The 22,171-nt window shown below is 36.7% G+C and overlaps 1 protein-coding gene across 3 annotated transcripts in view; it reads right to left on the bottom strand.

Annotated features, from left to right (window-relative positions):
* Window positions 1-22,171, bottom strand: part of VPS13C (vacuolar protein sorting 13 homolog C) — a 183,367-nt gene that overhangs the window by 24,244 nt on the left and 136,952 nt on the right. For 2 of the 3 annotated variants that reach the window (XR_011472254.1, XM_070421598.1), the window contains 13 exons: window positions 20,424-20,528; window positions 19,536-19,700; window positions 17,438-17,566; window positions 17,029-17,162; window positions 14,121-14,247; window positions 12,681-12,916; window positions 7,596-7,737; window positions 5,921-6,061; window positions 4,770-4,851; window positions 4,421-4,490; window positions 3,779-3,890; window positions 3,542-3,655; window positions 1,252-1,391 (listed from right to left, as the gene is read on the bottom strand). Coding sequence is in view for 2 of the 3 variants with exons in the window: in XM_070421598.1 (XP_070277699.1) it covers window positions 1,252-1,391; window positions 3,542-3,655; window positions 3,779-3,890; window positions 4,421-4,490; window positions 4,770-4,851; window positions 5,921-6,061; window positions 7,596-7,737; window positions 12,681-12,916; window positions 14,121-14,247; window positions 17,029-17,162; window positions 17,438-17,566; window positions 19,536-19,700; window positions 20,424-20,528 (1,697 nt within the window). In the remaining variant the exon portion in view is untranslated. Of the gene's footprint in view, window positions 1-1,251; window positions 1,392-3,541; window positions 3,656-3,778; window positions 3,891-4,420; window positions 4,491-4,769; window positions 4,852-5,920; window positions 6,062-7,595; window positions 7,738-12,680; window positions 12,917-14,120; window positions 14,248-17,028; window positions 17,163-17,437; window positions 17,567-19,535; window positions 19,701-20,423; window positions 20,529-22,171 lie in introns of those variants that run through there. The other variant, XM_070421608.1, reaches the window with a different exon arrangement.

The raw sequence follows: 22,171 nt of genomic DNA, 5'->3' as shown, positions 1-22,171 counted from the left end.
GGCCCTGATTGGCCCTGATCACTGGCCAGGCCTAGAGACCCTACCCTTGCACGAATTTCATGCACCAGATCTCTAGTTACGAATAAATATTTATCTCTGTTATTCAAAATTCTATGTAACACTTTTGTGTAAAGTATCATAACAATTCTTCCTCTCATGCATTTCCAAATTTTGAATATAACTCTTTGGTTAAATTTAAAGATATTTTTATGGAATTCTCCCCAAAATAATTACTGAGTGAAAGACTAAAACCATTTAAGACTCTTGATATATATCACTTTCCATTCATACAGGTTTTTTTCAAAGGTACCCTTTTCTCAGGCTCACCCCTTTTTTGTACTAGAATTGCTCATATTTTGAAATCTTTTGATAATTTGCTATAACTTTCATATATTCTTTGATAAATAATAAAATGTAATATTTCAGATCTCTATCAGCCACTGTACCTTCCCTTTTATGAGTTATCACTTACTGTCTCTGGCAATATGGCATTGGAATCTTTAGCTTTTTCTCATGAATGTTAAATAGGAAGACTCTTAATCCTTTGTGTCATATTTTTCATATTTTCTCAATTATTTTTTTTAAATTTTCTTGATTTTGTTATAAAGTGTTTCCTTTACTTTTAAACTTAGACTTCCTTTATTCAGAGACCTAATAGCAATTAACTTCTATTTTTTCTTAGTCTTTTCAACTTGAACTTTATCTTTAATTCTTTGAATCCACGAAATTTAATAGTGTACAATTGAGGTGAAAGTGATATGTGTCTTTTTCTCCAAGGTAACTACTTGTTCTAATCCTACAGATGAATATTCAATTCGATAAACATTCCTTGAATATATATGTTTCTGGCACACATTAAGTATTATACTATTAGATGCAGCAAAGAGTTGTAATCTATAATTTGCCTTACGATTATACTGAAATCTTACCCTGTAGCTACATATTTCTAAATATAATTGTTTTAAAAAATGGTCAATATATAAACTACTAAAATAATTCAATTTTAATCTACATTAGTGTATTATCAAGATATTAATAACTTAAGAAAACACAAGATTCTTTACCTTATCTTTATGAGTAAAATAAGCATACCAAAAGAGAATAACTAGAAAGGGACCAAACTCTTCAAGTTTAAGTAGTAAGACTTATCATTTTTCTAAGCTAACATTCTAGCAAAAATGAAGGAAATTAATATCCAGAAAGATAACCTTGGTACAAAAGTCTCCCAATGTACTTTAACATAAATCTTACTTAAATATAAGATCATCCACATCAGTCAAAGTAGCACCTATGCTTTTCAATAGCAAATTGATGGAGTGAATTGCAATCATTTCTTGTTTTTCTTTGTCTGATTCTTCACCTCCAGAACCCAAAGACAGACTCAAATGTAACTAAAAGAAAAATAATACTCAATAAATAGAAGGTAAAAACAAAACAAAAAAATTTACATACAGATATTTTAGATACAAACAAATGTTGTATCTTTCATTAGGGTCCTAAAGAAAGCCATTATTTGTTACTCAGTATATAATTATCACAGAATAACTCATTCTTACCTGATTCTCATATTTTGTGAAATATAAATTAGTCTGCTCCAAATTTAGAGCTACAATTTTATTCAAAGTGTATAAATGTGATTGTGTTTATATGGAGGACCCAAAATAACATTTAAAAAAATAGCATAATCATTTTAGGATGAAAAATGTCAAATGGCTCACAAGTAAGCTACCAGTCAAAATGGATAATCAATTATTTTCATCCAATTAGGTAAATAACTTATGGCAACAATTAACTATAACAATTGTTACAATTACAAGTAACAATAATAACAAGTAACAATAAGTGACCATTATGGCAACCATTAGCAAGTTGCTAAATAAGTTTTTAAAATGTAATAATAATGTATTCAGCTTCCACGTGCCCCTTCACCTCAGTACTGAAACATGAGACTTTCACATTCCCATTTAGCTTATTCTACTTTGTGCTGTATCATTAGTGCAGCAGTGCCAGAAAACAAGGTCAAATTGTGACCTGTGTAAACAGAACAGATGACTGTCCTTTCTCATTCTGCCATTCCCTAGGCATTCCACCTAACCCAGATAGAGTTCAATAGAACAGACTTAGGGTAAGGCCAGGAAAGCCTGGTTGTTGGTTTTTTTCTTAGATGTGGACTTTTGCCCATCAGCAGAGTCAAGAGAGTGTTGGGATCCAGGAAAGGTAAGCTTAGGTGGATAGAGATCCAGCCTTTCTCTAGGCCAAAGTCACCATGGGATAAGAAAGTAACTATAGTTCATAACCTTAATTATTCAACTTCATGGCACAATTCCCAGTGTGCCTAAAAACCTGAATACTCCCTAGATCAGTGATGGCGAACCTTTTGAGCTCAGCGTGTCAGCATTTTGAAAAACCCTAACTTAACTCTGGTGCCGTGTCACATATAGAAATTTTTTGATATTTGCAACCATAGTAAAACAAAGACTTATATTTTTGATATTTATTTTATATATTTAAATGCCATTTAACAAAGAAAAATCAACCAAAAAAATGAGTTCGCGTGTCACCTCTGACACATGTGTCATAGGTTCGCCATCACTGCCCTAGATTATAAACTCCATGAAGTCACTTTATACCTCCCACAGAAACTTTGATTGTAGCCATTCAATAAGTATTTCTTGAAGATATTATTCAAACTCAGAAATAACTTATTTCCACTTAATGCAAAAGAAATTGTATATAAACTACCACATAAAACAATATCAATTTTAAACCTAACACTGGATATGTCTGATACCACCAAACTAATACGTCAATTTAAAATAATTCCATTTTATAAATCCCTCACTTAGCTGAATGGATTGGTGAATGCTACCGAAAATAATGTGCTGTGAATAGTTTTTGAAAATGTAATGGGTCATCAATATTTTAGAGTTACTTAGTTGTTAATCTGCCCCATTACACAAGTTTACAGCATTATGGTTGATAGCATTTGTGAATTTCCTGAGCAGTCACCTTCTCCTATAAAACCTACAAAGAACAACAAAAGAAGAAAAGGAAATGGGTTCATAAAGTACAAAATCAGGCAAGTGAAAGGTATCCAATTTTCTACTCCCTTAGTTACAATCAGATGTTGGAAGAGTGAAAAACACCACATCAACAGTATAATAGCAACTTCAGCGTTTTTACATTCTGGTGAGGGCACCCATTATAGCTTTCTGTTTAAGCAGTGGTAGTAGTTACAAAGTGCAACCAAAACATTAAAGGTTGGTGAGCACTTCTTTGCTTAATTAAGAAATGCTTTTGTCAGCTTCTTCCTTGAATAAAGGGGCTATTAATTCAAGACTAGAAAGCACGCTCTGGTGGTTTCTCTGTGGGAATTATGGTTATACATATGTTACAGAGAACTATCTTAATTATTTCAACTTATCAAACAAAATTCCACCAAATATTTGATGCAACAAATTAAAACCCATGATTATACACAGCCCCTTTAAAAGTTCTACAACAATTCTGCCAAATTTTCAAAATAATAATTACAACTAACCTTAACAGGAGAAATATGGAAATGTTCAAAGAAACTAAGAACTGACATATCGGTCATTGAAGTCTCCATTAATTCTGTGTTTAGGGCATCAATATCTTGCTGGATTAACTTTGTCTGAAAAAGAAATAAATCAAGAATTTCTATTTTAATTTTCTTCTTCTACTACAGTTATTTAAAAAAAATGGCTGATTTAATTTTTCAAGTTTTATAATTTTTCCAAGAAATAAAAATTGTTACCCGTTTCCTTTCGGCTTCAGGGTCAGTTGCTGGGGTAAACAATGCCATTATAGCTCCCAGAAACCCCTGATCAACTTTTAAGGCCATTTCCTGAATGAGGACCATAAAATACCTGAGGGAAAACATTTTTTTTAATGGAAAAGGGTTTCTATCAAACCTAGTAATTTTCAATGTTTCAACTTCAATTTTTGCCAAAAGCCACAGTACTTATTCCTTTATCTCTTAAAAAGTGTCATGTTAACAAACTCAAAGTCTACTTTACTTAGACTGAGATTTTTTTTTTCATTACAGATTTCACTGAAGGTGATACTTAGCATTTAAAGTCCCAAATTCCCACACTTATGTTACAGAAGAGACAAATACAACGAGATGATATAGCATGCATTACCCTTTCTTTAGAGTCCACAGCGATTACTTTAAAGAATACATCTCACAAATACATATGTCATTTATATTTCACTAACTATTTTATATACTAATTAGAGTAACAAAGTGGAGAAGGCATTTGAAGGAATTATTTCAACATAGAAAATTACTTGACCAAAAGTGGATTAATATGTTCAGGTAGAAAATAATTTACTATTTTCAAAGTAGAGTCTTATTTTTAAATTCCTTTAGATAAATAAAGGAAAATGTACTTACTTAAACTGTAAGACTTTACTGTACTCATTAAATCTTGTGATGACACTCACATCAATGAAAGGTTTGGGTTCTACGGGGAAGAAATAAAACAAGAAAGAGGCAATCAAGCTTTCTATTAGGTAAAAATAATATTTACTTAACTTTTATAAACAGAGTATATCACAACTTAATTTTTTTTCAGATTCAAAAACACATTTCCTTATGTAATTCCTTATTTATATAAAACAAAAAGGAAATTAAACAAGAGGATTTATTATTCCAGGTTGACAGAGGAGAATATAACCAGCTAAATAACTTTTGCCTGACACAGAGTAATATTCAACTTAATTTTTGTTTTTTTGTTTTTTACCTGAATCCAAAGCAATAGATTTTGGAGGGGCCACAGGATGAAACACAACAGGGAACATTGTACCTGGTAACTGATTATCAACCTGGGGGTATAAAAAAGAAAAGTAACTCAGCAGGATTACAAATAATTTAAACTTTTCGTTTCAGAGACAATACTATAGAAGATGTCACAAATTTCATCATAATTAAGGATCCGTATGTATATGTGGTACTATTTGAAGTTTCACTTAAATCTAAAATTCTTATATACTTCAGCAAGGGCAAGCTTTTTTATATGAAGGAATATGTAAATATCCTCATCATTGCATTAACATTACACAGCATGTACATCATTAATGGAAATACTTGTACCTATGGATCATGTGAGATTTTAACTATGTTTAAATAAAATGTAAATGGAGGCTGGATATGAAAGAAGAAAAAGAATAAAAATGTCCTAAATAATATCCAGCAGTTAAAAGGAAGGGAAAAAAAAGAGAGAGGGAGAGAGGAAAGGAAAAGAAGAAGGGAACAAGCAAAGCAGCTGCCCAAACAACCTCCAATATAGCCCAGGTAGGATGACAAAAGAAAATGCTATTTGGGGGTCTCATGAAAAATTCAAAGGAGTATTTAAAAACAACAATTTCAGTTCAAGGAACCACTCTTGCAGGCTAACTGGTCAAATTAAATAGTCTCAACGTGACAAGATCTTTAGACTTTGATGGTAATAATATGTTGAATCCACAGGATATTTTAGAGGAGAATAAACATACAAATGAAAAGAAAGACATTAATTACAATGTATGCTAGAATCCCCAAGATTCCCAAAGTGATTAGATACAGACGCTCCTTCACTTACGATGGGGTTATGGGGTTACATACTGATAAATATCTTAAATCAAAAATGTATTTAATACTACCCTGCAGAGCATCAGTTGTTGCCCTCATGATCACGTGACGGGGAGATGTGGCTTGCTGCCTCTGCCCAGCATCACCAGACTATCATACTGCATATCACTAATGTGGGGAAATATAAGAACTCAAAATTCAAAGTACAGTTTCTACTGAATGCTTATTGCATTCACAACATTATTAAGTCCAGAAATTGTGATTCGAACCATCGTAAGTCAGGAACAGTCTGAATAGGTACTGAAGTGAGGATGACAGTGGTACCTGAAGCCAATACAATCTGGCCCTCAAACTTCTCTGGTGGGGAGACTGCTTAAATTCAATTTGAATTCCTGATAAAAAATCTCGCTTTATAGGGCACGGAACAGGGAGGCGCATTTCCATTGGAGTTTTATCAAAATTGACCTGGGGGGGAAAAAAGAACATGTGTTTGTGATGAGCAGGAATTAATTAGCACTGTGGCCCATTTTAAATACTCATTTACTCACAAATTAAAAGGGAAAAATATCTTAATTTCTGCCTCACCAAAATATCTACCTTAAGGTGAAATACAGTTGAGATGTTTGAAACAGAATCATCACTTTTATACTAAAGTATGAGGAAAACGAAAACAACTGAGAACTTTTCAATTACATAAACTGTACTTAAAGGAAGTCATGCTTTATATTTTTTTTAAAATTTTCAATAGTCATGGATAATTCTAGATAATTCTTAAACTTTGTTTTAACAAAGTTAAACAATGAATAGCTGACAGCTTATTTACAACTGACACTAATTGTACAGTTATTTACATTTGCGCATGGCTGACATTTATGGGGGAGGGGGAAGAATGGGGAGGGTACCTGGTAGCCAATGCAAACTCCACCATCAGATAACAAAGACAAAAAGCTGTATGACTGAATCAGAACAAGCTAGAAATTGCAGTAAGATTCTGGGGTCTTCTTGGAGCAAATTAACTTTCAGAGTCAACACTGGAAGGGCCTATATACACCTTTGTGGACATATCATCACATTTAATGAATTTAATTGAGCAAGTTTTCCATCATTAAAATATATAATTTTGTACAAGTCTTTATTAGGCAATACATATTGGTAAAATTCAATACCAATAAAAAAATATTTCAACCAATCTTAATTTCTCCATAATCTGACAACAAAACTAATTCTGTGAAACTATTTGTCTTGTAAATAGATTATTAAAATGTAATACAGCATATGATTTAATAACAATGTATTTTAATTAAAAATATACTAATAAAATTATATTAATAAATATTAGTCATGCCAATCATAATAAATGAGTTTATTTACTTATAAATTAGCTTCCACACACATATTTTCACTTGGATAGTAAAATTTTATTTATTAGCAACATCACCAACAAAATCCTATGTAATAATAGACAAACATGGTAATTGACCATACCTTCGCTATGCCTCCCATTGGCTAATCAGCATGATATGCAAATTAACTGCCAACAAAGATGGTGGCTAATTTGCATACTGCAGGCAGGGCGGGACAGCGCCATCTCGCCTGCCCTGCCGCCATCCGGCCCTGCTATCTGCAACCGGGGCGGCGGGCGTCCATGTGCGACCTGACCTGGGGCGGCCAGGCGGGGCAGCAGCGATCGGCCGGCCCACCCGGGCATCCCGTGTGCGACCCGACCCGGGGTGGCACCCCAACCCCCGGATCAGTCCTGCCGTGGGTGCGACCTGGGGAGGCGGGGCAGGCACCAAGGGATCAGGCCTGCCATTTGCCACCCGGGGAGCGGGCCTAAGCCAGCAGGTAGTTATCTCCCAAGGGGTCCCAGACTGTGAGAGGGCACAAGTGGAGCTGAGGGACACCTCCCCACATCCCCCTTCCCCCGCCAGTACACAAATTTTTGTGCACCAGGCCTCTAGTACATATATAAAATCAAAAACAAAAAATTCTGACATACCTCAAAATTATTGTCTAGTTTGATCCAGCCATGTTGTTTTGCTGCTTGATATTTCTTATAGGATTGTTCCAGTAACATTATGTTCTTTTGACTAAAAGGCTTCCATTTCTGTTTTGGTTTCATCTCCCAAACAACACCAGAACTAAAATAATTCATAAAGAAAATTAAATTAGGAACACATATTTCAGTTTGTGGAACTGTCATTCAACTCAAAATTATTGCAACTATCAATCTTCTATGAAAATTACATTTATACAAGAGATATTTCTGAAATACCAGAATATACCTGTATTATAAAGTAACATAAGGAAAAGAAGCAGTAGGAAATGTTTAACACAAGTTGACATCAATCAATTAAAGAATTGGCAAACTTTTATAAGGACCATATAGTAAATATTTTAGGCTCTGTGGCTGCGACAACATTAAAGTTACTATGTAACAACTTAAATAATGAGAGAGGAAAAGAAATCTTCCACAAGTTTTTTAATTGATGAAATTCAAAACAGAAAAATAACAATTTTGTATAATTTTTAAAAACACAAGTCTATTAATAATGAGAAAAACACATTTTTATGTTTAAATTTGTGATATATAATTAACATAAAACAAATTAGTTTCAGGTTACAACCTAATTATTCAATATTTGTATATACTGTGAAATGATCACCACAGTAAGTCTTGTTTGAAAATATTTTCACCTATTTGTTCTTTGCTAACTATTCACAGAGGCTAATTCTTTAATCACTTCAAATTCAGCATTGCCTTCTCAAATATGTATACAACTGAGCAGTATTGGTAACATCTGTTGACTTATCAAAATAACTGGCCTTGTTTTATAATTGACTATTGATGCTCTGAATGTCCTCAATTCTTCAAACAACTGTTCTCACCAAAAGACTAATGGTCCTACATTTATTTTTTCTGGATACATTTCTTCAGCTGTTACAATCACATTGTTCAATTAACTCACCACGATAAAAGGCTTTCCATGCTTGACTTACAAATGAGTCATTCAGAAACTAACTTTGGTTATAACCTCATTTTATTTTTCTAAAGAAAAGCTGCTGTCGTTATTTAGTCTTAAATTTTCTCATTTTTCTGGCCATTGCTTTTCTGGGAGTTGGGTATATTGTGACACATGCTTGGTTTGGAAATGTCAATATATATTGGATACTTTTAGCACAGGGCTAAAAGAAAATATTCAGATGGCAATTAAGCATATGAAAAGATGATCAACATCATATGTAATTAGGGAATTGCAAATCAAAATAACAACAAGATGCCATTACACACCTATTAGAATAGTCAGAACCTGGAACACTGACATCATCAAATGCGGGCAAGGATGTGGAGCATCAGGAAATCTCATTCATTTTGCATTCTCAGTGAGAATGCAAAATTAGTGCCGCCACTTTAGAAGACAATTTTGCAGTTTCTTATAAAATTAAATATACTTTAACTATATGATCCATCAATCATGCTCCTTTATATTTACCCAAATGAGTTGAAAACTTAGTATCCACACAAAAACCTCCATGTGAATGTTTATAGAAACTTTACTCATAATTGTCAAAACTTGCAAGCAACCAGGACTGTCTTTCAGTCAGTGAATGGATAAATACACTATAGTACATCCAGACATGGAATACTATTCAGTACAAAAAATAAAAGTTATCAAGCCATAAAAAATGAGTAATCTTGAAAGGACATTGTTAGGCGAAAGAAGCCTGTATGAAAAGGCTATACACCATATGATTCCAATGACATGACATTCTGGAAAACTTATAGACAGTAAAAAGATTAGTGGTTTAGGGGGGAAAAGGGAGGGATGAACAGGTAGAGCACTGGTGACTTTTAGGGTAATGAAACTATTCTATGCTAGAGGTCCAGTGCACAAAATCCATGCACTCGGGGGAGGGGGGAACAGCCTGGATTGTGAGAGGGCGCAGGTCAGGAGGAGGGACCCCACCAGTGCATGATCAGGGCCAGGGAGCGATGTGGGAGGTTGGCCAGCCGGGGAGGAACCATGGGAGGGCTCCAGGGCATGTCCAGCCCGTCTCGCTCAGTCCTGATCAAGCAAGCTAACCTACCAGTCAGAGTATCTGCTTCCTGGTGATCAGTGCACATCATAGCGACTGGTCAACCAGTCGACTCTCTGCCCCTGGTGGTCAGTGCACGTCATAGCCAGCGGTTGAGCAGCCTTAGCATATCATTAACATATTACGCTTTGATTGGTTGAACGGCCAACAGGATGACTGGACACTTAGCATGTTAGGCTTTTACTATATAAGACTAGTGGCCTGGTGCATGAAATTCATGCACATAGGGGGAAATGTCCCTCAGCCCAGCCTGCAACCTCTCCAATCTGTGACCCCTCGGGGGATTTCCGTACAGAGCCTAAACCGGCAGTCGGACATCCCTCTCGCAATCCGGGACTTCTGGCCCCTCACCGCTCACCTGCCTGCCTGCCTGATAGCCCCTAACCACTCTGCCTGCCGGCCTGATCGCCCACAACTGCCCCCCCCCGCCCCTGCCAACCTGCCCTCCCTGCCAGCCTGATCACCCCTAACCACTTCTGCCTTGGCCCCACCACCATGGCTTTGTCCAGAAGGACGTCTGGAAGGTCTCCTGGCTTAATTAGCATATTACCCTTTTATTAGTATAGATCAGTGGTTTTCAACCTTCCTAATGCCACGACCCTTTAATACAGTTCCTCATGTTGTGGTGACCCCCAACCATAACATTATTTTCATTGCTACTTCATAACTGTAATTTTGCTACTGTTATGAATCATAATGTAAATATCTGATATGCAGAATGTATTTTCATTGTTACAAATTGAACATAATTAAAGCATAGTGATTAATCACAAAAACAATATATAATTATATATGTGTTTTCTGATGGTCTTAGGTGACCCCTGTGAAAGGGTCATTTGACCCTCAAAGGGGTAGCAACCCACAGGTTGAGAACCTCTGGTATAGATGATACTGTAATGGTGGATACATGTTATACATTTGTCAAAACCCATACAATTTATAATACAAAGAGCATCTCTAACATAAACAACATAAAAAAGGGACTTTAAATAATGATGTATCATTATTAGTTCATTAATAGTAACAAATGTACTCACTATTTCTAGATATCAATAATAGGGAAAACTTGGGGGTATATGGGAACTCTACACTCAATCTATACTAATAAAAGGGTAATATGCTAATTAGACTGGATCAACCAGACATCTTCCAGTTGTCCTGCCTTCCTTCCGGACAAAGCCACGGTGGCGGGGGCCGAGGCAGGGGTGGTTAGGAGTGATCAGGCCAGCAGGGGGGAGCAGTTAGGGACAATCAAGCCGGCAGGGGAGGGCAATTAGGGGCGATCAGGCAGGCAGGTGAGCAGTTATGAGCCAGCTGTCCGGGAGTGTGAGAGGGATGTCCGACTGTCCCATAGGGATCAAGCCTAAACCGGCATCAGACATCCTCCAAGGGGTCCTGGATTGGAGAGATTGCAGGCCAGGCTGAGGGCACCCCTGCACCGTGCATGAATTTCGTGCACCAGGCCTCTAGTTTTCTTATAAACCTAAAACTGCTCAAAAAACTAAATCTATTTTAAAATACTGTGTAACTGACTTACTTTTCCTCAATACACATCCTTACTGAATGTGCAGTATGTCAGAAAAAAGGTATAGTTCTTTTAGATGAAGTTTTAAAGTGACCTTATAAATAAAGGCCAATCTGACAATATATTCTAATAGCATATATAATATTAAAGTATAAATACATTATGTCAAAGAACAAGAGGGAAAAGAAAAATGGATTTATATGTTTTTAAAATCATTTTCATATTTAGTTTAAAAACACAATACACTTGAAAACGGTTTCTGTACTTATATGGTTTGCCAATGAACTGCCCTTATTTTAAAGCGGGTCTAAGACTCCACTGATAAAATTTGATAAATAAACTTTAGGGTAAAAAATAATAATAATAAAAACACAATACAAGATTGAGTCCTGGCTGGGTAGCTCAGTTGGTTAGAGCATCGTCCCCATACACCTTGGTTGTGGGTTTGATCCCTGGTCACGCCCATACAAGAAATAACCAAGGAATGCATAAATAAGTGAAACAATAAATTGATGCTTCTCTCTCTCTCTCCCTCCCTCCCTCTCTCTCTTCCTTCTTCTCTAAACAAAATCAATCAATAAATTTAAAAACTTTAAAGACACTATACAATACTGAAATGTATGCCCAAGAGAATATATTACTCACATATACATAAATATGTTAATATTATATTAATGGTATTGTAATAGCATTTATAGAAAGCTTAATCTGTCAGGTGTTATACCAAGTGCCCTATATACATGGTTTCTTTGTTTATTCAATTTTTTTATTTCACTAAACACATACATATCAATAGATTCTATGCTGATTATATATGATCACATGTTCACCATTCCACCCATCATGCTCCAAAAAGTGAGTCTTTTACCAAAGTTAGTGTGATCAGAAAAACCAAAATAAATAAATTCAAATATTATTCTTATAAAGGTATAAGCAGAACTAGAGAAACTGGTCCCATCACTATTAACAAGTTCTAAATAATCATCCACTAACAATTACACACCCGTGTCAAATACTGCCTCCTCTATGAACCTTTTTCTAATTTATCTGACCCATGTGGTTGGCTTCCCCTGTCCCCTGCCAGTTTCTTCAGCCTCTACCACGCCAATTAGTTGCTTCTAACTCTGTATTTGCACTGTATGTGTGCATACTTCTTTGTAGCATTTCTTTGTGTTTTTATAATTCACTTAGAAAAGCACATATAAACAACAAAGAAAGAAGCAAATCTTTTTTTACCCACCAACTGAGGATGAGTATTGTAAGGGCAAAGATATTATCTTAGGCATCTTTCTATCTTATGTGGTATTCAACCATCTAGCAGTGAAAACAAATGTTCTATAAAGTTTTCCTGAATGTACAGTATATAAAATTCAGAACAGGTAAAAATTTACTCTCAAATTTGATACTATGACCTCAATGTCTTTTAAAGATTTCTGATGCCTTATCTTCCTTCTTCCGTACCTGGTTATCCCAATATATGAAACTTCTTGCTTCTTTTCATTGTTAACCAGGGAAAGCCCAAGACTATGAAGAGAAAAGGTTATTTCATGATCAGCCTGCTCCATTTCTTCTGCCTGCAGTGCTTTGGAAACCAAGGCAACATCATCAGTGAAAAGCAAAACTCTCTGGCGCCCATCCAGGAACGACACCCAGTGTATCTGAATGTTTGCATCATATGGAAACTGTCCACATTCATCCTGGGGGTTAAAGAGACTTTATATTAAACCCACGAATAGTTTTTATTCCATAAAGTTGAACTACAGTAACTAGAAAGTTCATAAAAGTTTAATGACTATGAATTGGAAAACTCTAACGACCAAAATAAACTTCTAATTTATTTCAAAACATCTCATCGATTTTTCAAACAATAATAAAGATTGAGAGTGCTTAATTTTTTTTATACCTTAGTCTGAATTACCTAGTTGGTGCTCAAAAGGCACTTAGCAGGAACAAGAATAGCCTTCAATGACACCAATGCCATAAGATGCTTACTTGTCTCCAACATGGACAACAGAATGGTTCAGATGTTTATTAGGCCTCAGCTAAAACTAACCTAGTTTATTTTTGTTTTAAAATTTTATAACACTGCAAAAATTTATATACATCACACTGTTAAACAGTCAAAATATGATGATCAATTTATAGCAAGTTCACTAAGAAAAGCCTGAAAATATGATGCTTGATTAGTGTTTTCAGAGATTAAAATAATGATTCCTCTTCATCTGGGCTTAACATAAATATAACCACATTTCATTTCAACAGGTAGTACAAGTACCTACTACGTGCTTTTCATCTCTTGCTTTCTTGGAAAAAAAACAAATAAAGGATGTTAACAAGAGTATGGAAATAGTTTTGTAATTGTTAGAAACAGAGGCATGGATACATGGAACAGACTGATAGCTGTCAGCAGCGGGTGAGGGGGGGACTGGATAAAAGAAGGTGAAGGGATCAGCCAACGAACATATATGCATGGCACGTAGACATACACAAGAGTGTGATGATGGCCAGAGGGATAGGGGTGGGGTCAGAGTGGGATGACTCCTTTAATTAAAAAAAATATGGCCTTGATTGGAAAGCATGCCTAAAAATCTCTCAGCCAAGAGTGGTATGTGTATGTTCAAAATAAAGTTGTTTTTCATTTAGCCTTAAAATTCCTTCCTTTTAAAAACAGGTAAATAAAAAAGTGCTTTGCTGATCTTTACTTAGACAAGATGAAGCGGGCCTATTTTGAAATTGTAAATGAATTATTTTGACATATCTTAGATTAAATATTGGTATGAACTATTTGCAATCTAAAGTCCAAAAGTAATTTATTCCCAATTCATTTTTAGTTCAAAAACTAAAGATAACTGTGAAGCTAGCTTGTTTACTTCCTTTGCCATCATTCACATCAAATGATACCTTTAATAGATCATGTTGCCCAATATTTGCTGCATATCTCCATGTAAGTTTTCTGGTACCAGTAGGGTCTGCCCAGGCAAAAAGTCGAGCTTGTCTTGGCAGCAATTTCACTTCTTCCTGTAACCCACTGAAACACAACCGATGGAAGATTAAAATATCGGCCTGAAAAACCCAGACTATGTTTTCCTGAGATAGAAACTGGCACAGAAATCTTATAAAATTTCCTTTAATAATTAAACACAAATCTGCTTAAAATAAATAGCCTAAAAAGCCCAGTAAACTAATGGTTTTGAAGCTTGAGATAACAGAATATTTCTCTTTCCAAGGTTTCAGTATACTCTCTAAATTGATACAAGGATGATCACACCAATAGAATTCATTAAGGTAAACAAAGTGGTATGTCAGAGCACACCTGTAAGAAAAAAAAAAAAAAGCTGTGAATAGTAGCAGTGTTTAAATGTAAGCTTTTTAACCAAATAAAATGCATAAGAAATATGATTCACAGAAAAAACATAACTGGATCCATACTGTCACCATTCCAAGTGTGGTCTGTGGACCAGCAGCATCAGCATTAACTGGGCTTGCTGAAAATACAAAATCCTGGACCCCATCTAAAACCTACTAAATCAGAATATGCATTTTAACAAGATTTCCAGGAAATTTTGAAATTGATCATTAAAGTTTAAAAAGTATTGGTCCACATAATATAAACAGCTTTTCCGAGAACTAAAAAAATTAAAAGTAATGCAATTAGGTTTCCATCTTAATCTGCATTTTTAAATCTCTCAGTGCATTCAAGCCATGAGAGTTAAGAACAGACAAATATGTAAGGCATTATGATATATACATATATATATATATATATATATATATATATATATATGTGTATATATATATATATATATGAAATTATACTGGTAGAATTACTTTATAATAAAGCAATGCCTTGCAGATTTATAATAATTCCTTGCAAATATATAATGTTATATACTATAAGGGTTTGAAACTATTATTATAAAATGGTATCATCCATTATTATATAACTAGAGGCCCGGTGCACAAAAATTTGTGCACTCGGGGGGGGTCCCTCAGCCTGGCCTGTGCCCTCTCGCAGTCTGGGACCCCTCAGGGGATGTCCACCTGCTGGCTTAGGCCCGCTCCCCAGGGGATCAGGCCTAAGCTGGCAGTCAGACATTCCTCTGGCAGCCCGGGAGCCCTTGGGGGATGTCCACTTGCCAGTGGAGAGCAGGCCTAAGCTGCAGTCGGACATTCTTAGTGCTGCTGAAAAGGCGGGAGAGGCTCCTGCCACCATCGCTGTGCTAGCAGCCGTCAGCCTGGCTTGTGGCTGAGCAGAGCTCCCTTGTGGGAGCGCACTGACCACCAGGGGGCATCTCCTGCAATGAGCGTCTGCCTCCTGGTGGTCAGTGTGTGTCATAGTGACCAGTCATTCCCAGTCATTCTGCTGTTAGGGTCAATTTGCATATTACCCTTTTATTATATAGGATAGAGGCCTGGTGCATGGGTGGGGACCAGCTAGTTTGCCCTGAAGGGTGTCCTGGATCAGGGTGGGGATCCCACTTGGGTGCCTGGCCAGCCTGGGTGAGGGGCTGAGGGCTGTTTTCAGGCTGGCCACAGCCCCTTCAGGGTGGGGGGGGTCCCGCTGGGGTGCCTGGTCAGCCTGGGTGAGGGACTGAGGGCTGTTTTCAGCTGGCCACACCCCCTTCAGGGTGGGGGTCCCCACTGGGGTGCCTGACCAGCCTGGGTGAGGGGCTGAGGGCAGTTTTCAGGCTGGCCACATCCCCTTCAGCGTGGGGGGCCCCACTGGGGCGCCTGGCCAGCCTGGATGAGGGGATGATGGCTGTTTGCAGGCTGGCCAAGCCCCCCAGCGGGGACCCTCACCCCATGGGGGTGTGGCCAGCCTGGGTGAGGGGCTGAGGACCATTTTCAGGCTGCCCAGAGCCCCTTCAGGGTTGTGGGGTCCCGAAGCAGTGCCTGGCCAGCCTGGGTGAGGGGCTGATGGCCGTTTTCAGGCTGGCCACGCCTCCCTGCGACTCAAGCTCCCAGCCTCTCTTTGTTTTCTTTTCTTTTTTTCTTCAGCGCCTCCTTGAGCGGAGGCCAGGGCGGGCTGGAAGCAGGTATCTGGGATTTATTTATCTTCTATAATTGAAACTTTGAGCCTTGAGCGGAGCCCAGGGCCAGCCAGGGCAGGCAGGAAGCTTGGCTTCCTCCATCACCGGGGGCAACCCAAGCCTCCTGCTCACTCCAGCTCCATGGCTGCAGCCATCTTACCTGTGTTAATTTGCATACTTGCTCCTGATTGGCTGGTGGGTGTAGCAGAGTGACGGAGTGATGGACAATTTGCATGTTTCTCTTTATTAGTGTAGATGGTATCATCAGGGTGTACTATATAGTCAACAAGACTATCTACTCAATATCCTCCCATTTAATCTTTTACTACCCCTACCAATAAAAAACTGGATATAAATTTATAGGGAGAGGTTCACTAAGCATCATCAGATTACAAAAGAATAATGTTTAAACAGATTCACAATTCCTTTTCTGAAATTTAGAAAACTCCAAAAGTCCACAGATTTTTCTATAAGTTTGATTTTGACAGTCATTTGGCAGCAAAACCTGATCTGAAAAAAATGATGTGAGACTATTAATAGTTTTATTTATCCCAATTGGTATAAACAGTCTTAAATTTTGCTGCAGAAATATTGTGTTTGATTATAGAGTACTGTCTCAAAGCCTGCTGATGGTATTAGTATTAAACAGCATGTGTTCCATATTACCTTTCTAAACTGAACACATTCGGAACGTGGAACATATTTAGTCTCAAGTGTTTCTTAGAGGAATTTTGGGCCAGAAGAAAATACGATTTTCCATGAACTCTTTTAGTTCATACCTCTGTTTATATGTGAGGGTGTCCCAGGGTGTATGGTTTATTATCAGAGCAGGTGCAGATCCTTCATGGTAATCAGAGAAGGTTATGACCGTTGAATGTTCAGCAGTGTTTACATCCACCAAGATACCCCCATTCTATTATAGGGGAGAAAAAGTATGTTTGAGGTAATGCTTTAATATGCACTTATATTTAGAATTTCAATCGGCTATGTAGACACAAAAAGTTTTTCTTAAATTCTTATGAAAAGCACACTGGCTCTGATCTCTTACAAATATATGTATGGCATGACATATTGATACAGTAGTACCTTCATATAATTACAAGCAGATTTTAAAACATGTTTTAATAAAATATTTTAAAGCAAATTTTATAAATCAGAGATATTTTACTTTAAAACATGAAAACCTACCAGATCTTCTAAGCTCAATAGAGTGCCATTATCCTGTCGGTTATAAAAGAATGGTTTGGAGGATCCTTCACAGCCTACTACTCTCACACAAAGTTTGCCTGACAAATTTTCAGGCCAAAATGGAAGACACTAAAAATAGAAAAGTTAATATCAGTCTTAAAACAATTCCATGGTATAAATATGACAGTGGTTAATTAAGTTTTCACTTCTAAATAGGATCCTGTTTCACTTATTACTAAGTTCCTTAAAATATTCCCTCTACATCTCATATTAAAATGATTGATAATATGACTATTTATGAAATCAAAGAAACTCCATCAGAAGACTATAGATATATTAGTCTATAAATCTTTATGAAATGACTAGAGGCCCGGTGCACAAAATTTGTGCGGGGTAGGGGGGAGGAAGCAGGGGGTCCCTCAGCCTGGCCTGCACCCTCTCCAATCCGGGACCCTTCAGGGGATGTCCGACTGCCGGTTTAGGCCCGATCCTGCAGGGAGTAGGACATCCCTCTCGCAATCCAGGACCGCTGGTTCCTAACCACTCATCTGCCTGCCTGATTGCCCCTACCCCTCTGCCTGCCTGCCTGATTGCCCCAACCACCTCTGCCTGCCTGCCTGATCACCCCCTAACTGCTCCCCTGCTGACCTGATCGCCCCTAACTGCTCCCCTGCCAGCCTGATCGCCCCTAACCGCCTCTGTCTCACCCCTGCCACCACGGCTTTGTCCAGGATGTCTGGAATGACATCCGGAAGGTCGTTTGGCTGTCTGGTCTAATTAGCATATTATGCTTTTATTAGTATAGATTACAATATGAGAAACTGAAGAGCTTACTGATTAAGAATGCCCCAAATATCTCAAATATTTAAAAACTGTAATCTTAATAACACTTTCTGTGCATTTCTTACTTTAATTCCTTAATGCACTATGAATTATTTCAGATTATCTTATCCAGAATAAACCAGAAAGATATCTAAAGGCAGAGCAGAGTCTATAGATCTTGCTGGGAGTACTACTAACATTATCTTCCCAGCTGTTTGATCTGAATCAAATCATATACCTTTTGAGCCTGTTTTCTTATCTATAAAACTGAGATTTTAGCTCCTAATACAAAATGTCTCTCTGTTAGAGAATATTGAGTGAATTCTATCTCTGAATAAAAATACTACTGTCACCAAACCCACATCAAATATAAAAAGATAATGAGCATGTGTTGCCAAGTCTGCGGAGATCATTGTAAGTGCCTTGGAGAGTGCATGCCTCGTAGCATTCTCAATCTGTTGGTATTAGATTTAGAATCCTTCTTCTTAAACTTTTACTAAGTATTTTAAAAATAATTTTAGAATTTTTTTTGAGATATATAGAAGAATGGCTCTATCCTTAAGGTCAGCTGGTTTGGTTGAAAACTCAGGTAAATTCAAATTCTTGTCTTTGCACCTGTCCCTCCCCTACTCATACCCTTATTCTCTTCACTTCCTCAAATCTTACTCCCAGCCTACAAAGTTTAGTTCAAATGTCACCTCTTCTATGAAACTTTCCCCTTTGATGTATACCACAATGACCTCAACTTCCAATAACCTTATTAACCTTAGATAAGTATGAGATTAAATGTATTTCTCTGTAAAGTACAGGGGTTGAATTATCGGAAATTTTCAAGGAGTCTTCCAGCTCACCTATTCAGAAATTTATAACCACCTATAACTTGGTATATACTATCTTTTTTCCCCTATGTGTTAATTTATGAGTCTTAAGCCCTCCAAGAAGATTATAAGCTACTTAAATACAGAATACATTATCTTAACTACTGAGATAAAACTTATTTACATTATCTTTATATCGCATTCTATACATATAGGAAGAACTAGAGAATTAGTGTTAACCACATAGACTGGGCTAGTGGTAAATATCATCAACAAGTTTCTTTTTTTAACCTATGCTTACATTGCATAAGAAAAGTCTTTCAAAGTTGGCTGTCATATTTTAACACACAAATATGATAGCAAAGTGAGTATGACAAAGAGGTAGATACAACTCTTATTTATATGTCTATATTTATTTGTACATTTTAGGAGCCAGTTATATTAAAGGAAAATTTTACCTCTGAAGAAGCAATATAGTTCCACTTATTAGTTGGCATGGAGCCATCCGATGCAATTTCACCAACTTCTAGTTCTAATGAGGACTTATTTGCAATGGTACAAAAGGGAGTCAGAGTAACTATTCGTGTAAGATTAAAACTACTCATTTTGATGCTAACACCAACCTGTGGAAAGGAAACAAACAAGCTTATCATTTCCTAATACTTTATACAGCTTCTATGAAATACACACACACACACACACACACACACACACACACACACACCATTCACACAGAGACTTCTTAAAACATTTAAAAATATGATTTCTTAAAGTACCTACTATAAAGTAACTACTAAAGCCATATTCCATTAATGATTATCTTCTCACTAGTAAGAACAATTTTGGTGTTTTAGTTTGGCTACATCAAAAATAAACTCAAGAAATATCAACTGGCAATTTAACTAATGATTACTTGTAATAAAAGATTTAATTTATTTGTTTTCTTTACTTTTTAACATTCCAAACATAAGATGTTTTATAATTAGTGTAGAGGCTCAAGTTTTGCTGCATTTATTATCTCTGCTGTTAATAAAGTAAGATGAAAATTCAAAGTGGAACTAAATAGGTCAACTAGCATCAGGTTGTTCAAATTTTCAGTCAAATTAAAGATTTAAGAAATGCTTGGCAGGAAGCAGAATGAAAGGAGGATTCCAATATATGATGAATACTTACCAAGTTGCTTACTTGGATAGATTCAACTTTGACAAATTCTGGTTTTGCTATGGTATTAAGTGGCCATAGAAATTTATAGAGATATAATATTCTGAATTAAAAGGTTTATAGACTTACATCACCTCCTTATGTTATGAATAAATTCAAAGGTAAATAAGGAAACAGAATCTTACCAGGTATTCCATATTGTTGGCAGGACACTTCACACATCCATAACTTCCCACTGTATCCAATGAAAAGCCATTGGACCAGGCACTAGTTGAAATTTTTAATTGTACCTAGACCAAAGAACACATACCATCATATAAAAAACCTAAAAGACTATATTAATTTTATTTGATGGAAAGTTGCTAGACCACTAGAAATTTAGTATCATGGGACACAGAAAAATGTAATTAAAGCCATACTGCAAATGGGTATCAGAACCACAAAACTCTGGGGGTCAATACAATAAAAGCAATGTTCTGACCTGCTCATTTACCTATGCAATGAGTATATTGAATTTAAAGATCTATACCAATGAGACCTTCTGTTGTTTTAAAAAGAACTAAAATGTAAAATATTTTCCAGTGTCAGAATTATGATACAGAGCTAAGAAATAAAGTTAGAGCACAGAGTTGAACTTTTAACATTATCCAGCAACATTAAATAAAAGGCATTGTAATAAGCAGAATGGACAATAGGACACAGTTCCTCTCTTCATGAGCTTCCAACTAAACAGAGAGATAGGAAATACATTTTAATTATGATGCAAAACTCAATGTGCTAAGAGTCATACAGAAGGTACAAAATGCTACCAAGGTGAAAGGGTAAAAAGTTTATTCTGGCTATGGGATTTAGAGAGTTTTACAGAAGAGACCTGTGTTCCTGTATTAAGCTCCACACACCCAACTACAAAACCTGAGACAAGCAAAGGTCATACAGATAAACACTTATTATAATACCATGTATTAGAATTAACCAGCACTCTAAGACAGTGGTTCTCAAAGTGTGGTGCCTGGACCAACACCATCAGCATCACCTGGGAATTTATTGGAAATGCAATTATCAGGCCCCATCCAGACATACTGAATCAAATTATAAGGGCATGACCCAGCAATCTACTAGTATTTCAAAAGCCCTCTAGGGGTGATTCTAATGCACACTGAAATTTGAGAACCACGCTCTAGGTCAGAAAATCTTTCACATATGTCAGATCTGAGCAGAATGACAAAGGATGAAAAGCAAATAACCAGAAAAGATGAGGCAAACAGGAAAATCATAGAAGAGGCATTCTAGGCAGAGGATGAATACACAAAGACCTAGAGGTAAGTACTTGGGAAGTGTGCGGTGAGAGCAATACCAACATATGAGTCTGAAAAGAAAGAAGGGGCCAGAGCATACACAAAGGACCAGGCGTAGGCATCAGTTTCTCTCTCAAAGGCCTGGCTTGGTCCTTCATACATAGAAGGGCTCAGGTATCATACACCAAATTCAACTGTTTATCTTCTGAAATGTCATTTCATCACTGATAAACTACATAAAATCAAGCCTTCTACCCAATGCTACTTCAAGAGCAGAAGTAATTCTAGGGGCGCTAGAGAAAAGGGTAACTCAGCCTTGGAGACTGCTGCTGTCGGTTCCTAACATCCCACTATGTATTCCTTAGCCCTACCAGACCGCTGTACCGATTTTTAGGTAATTTCCACACAAAGGTGGAATATTGGCGCTAGATGAAAGGTAGACCTATTTTCTACAATGTCTCCAAGTTCCATCTTATTCTAACCACTTGTTTGCATGTAACTAACATTTTTCTATATCATGTTGGTTTTTTCTCTTTAATGCTCAGGAGCCCAGGTATAGGGGACAGTTAGGTTCAGGGTCTCAGGTCTGGTCTCGAGACCTAAATCATATCAACAGCACTTAGCAAACAGGTTAAGCA

Source organism: Myotis yumanensis, unplaced genomic scaffold (genome assembly GCF_028538775.1).
Source record: "Myotis yumanensis isolate MYYU_CA2020_CCGP unplaced genomic scaffold, mMyoYum1.0.hap1 SCAF_1, whole genome shotgun sequence".
Lineage (NCBI taxonomy): Eukaryota > Metazoa > Chordata > Mammalia > Chiroptera > Vespertilionidae > Myotis > Myotis yumanensis.
This window is presented reverse-complemented; position numbering and strand designations above follow the sequence as displayed.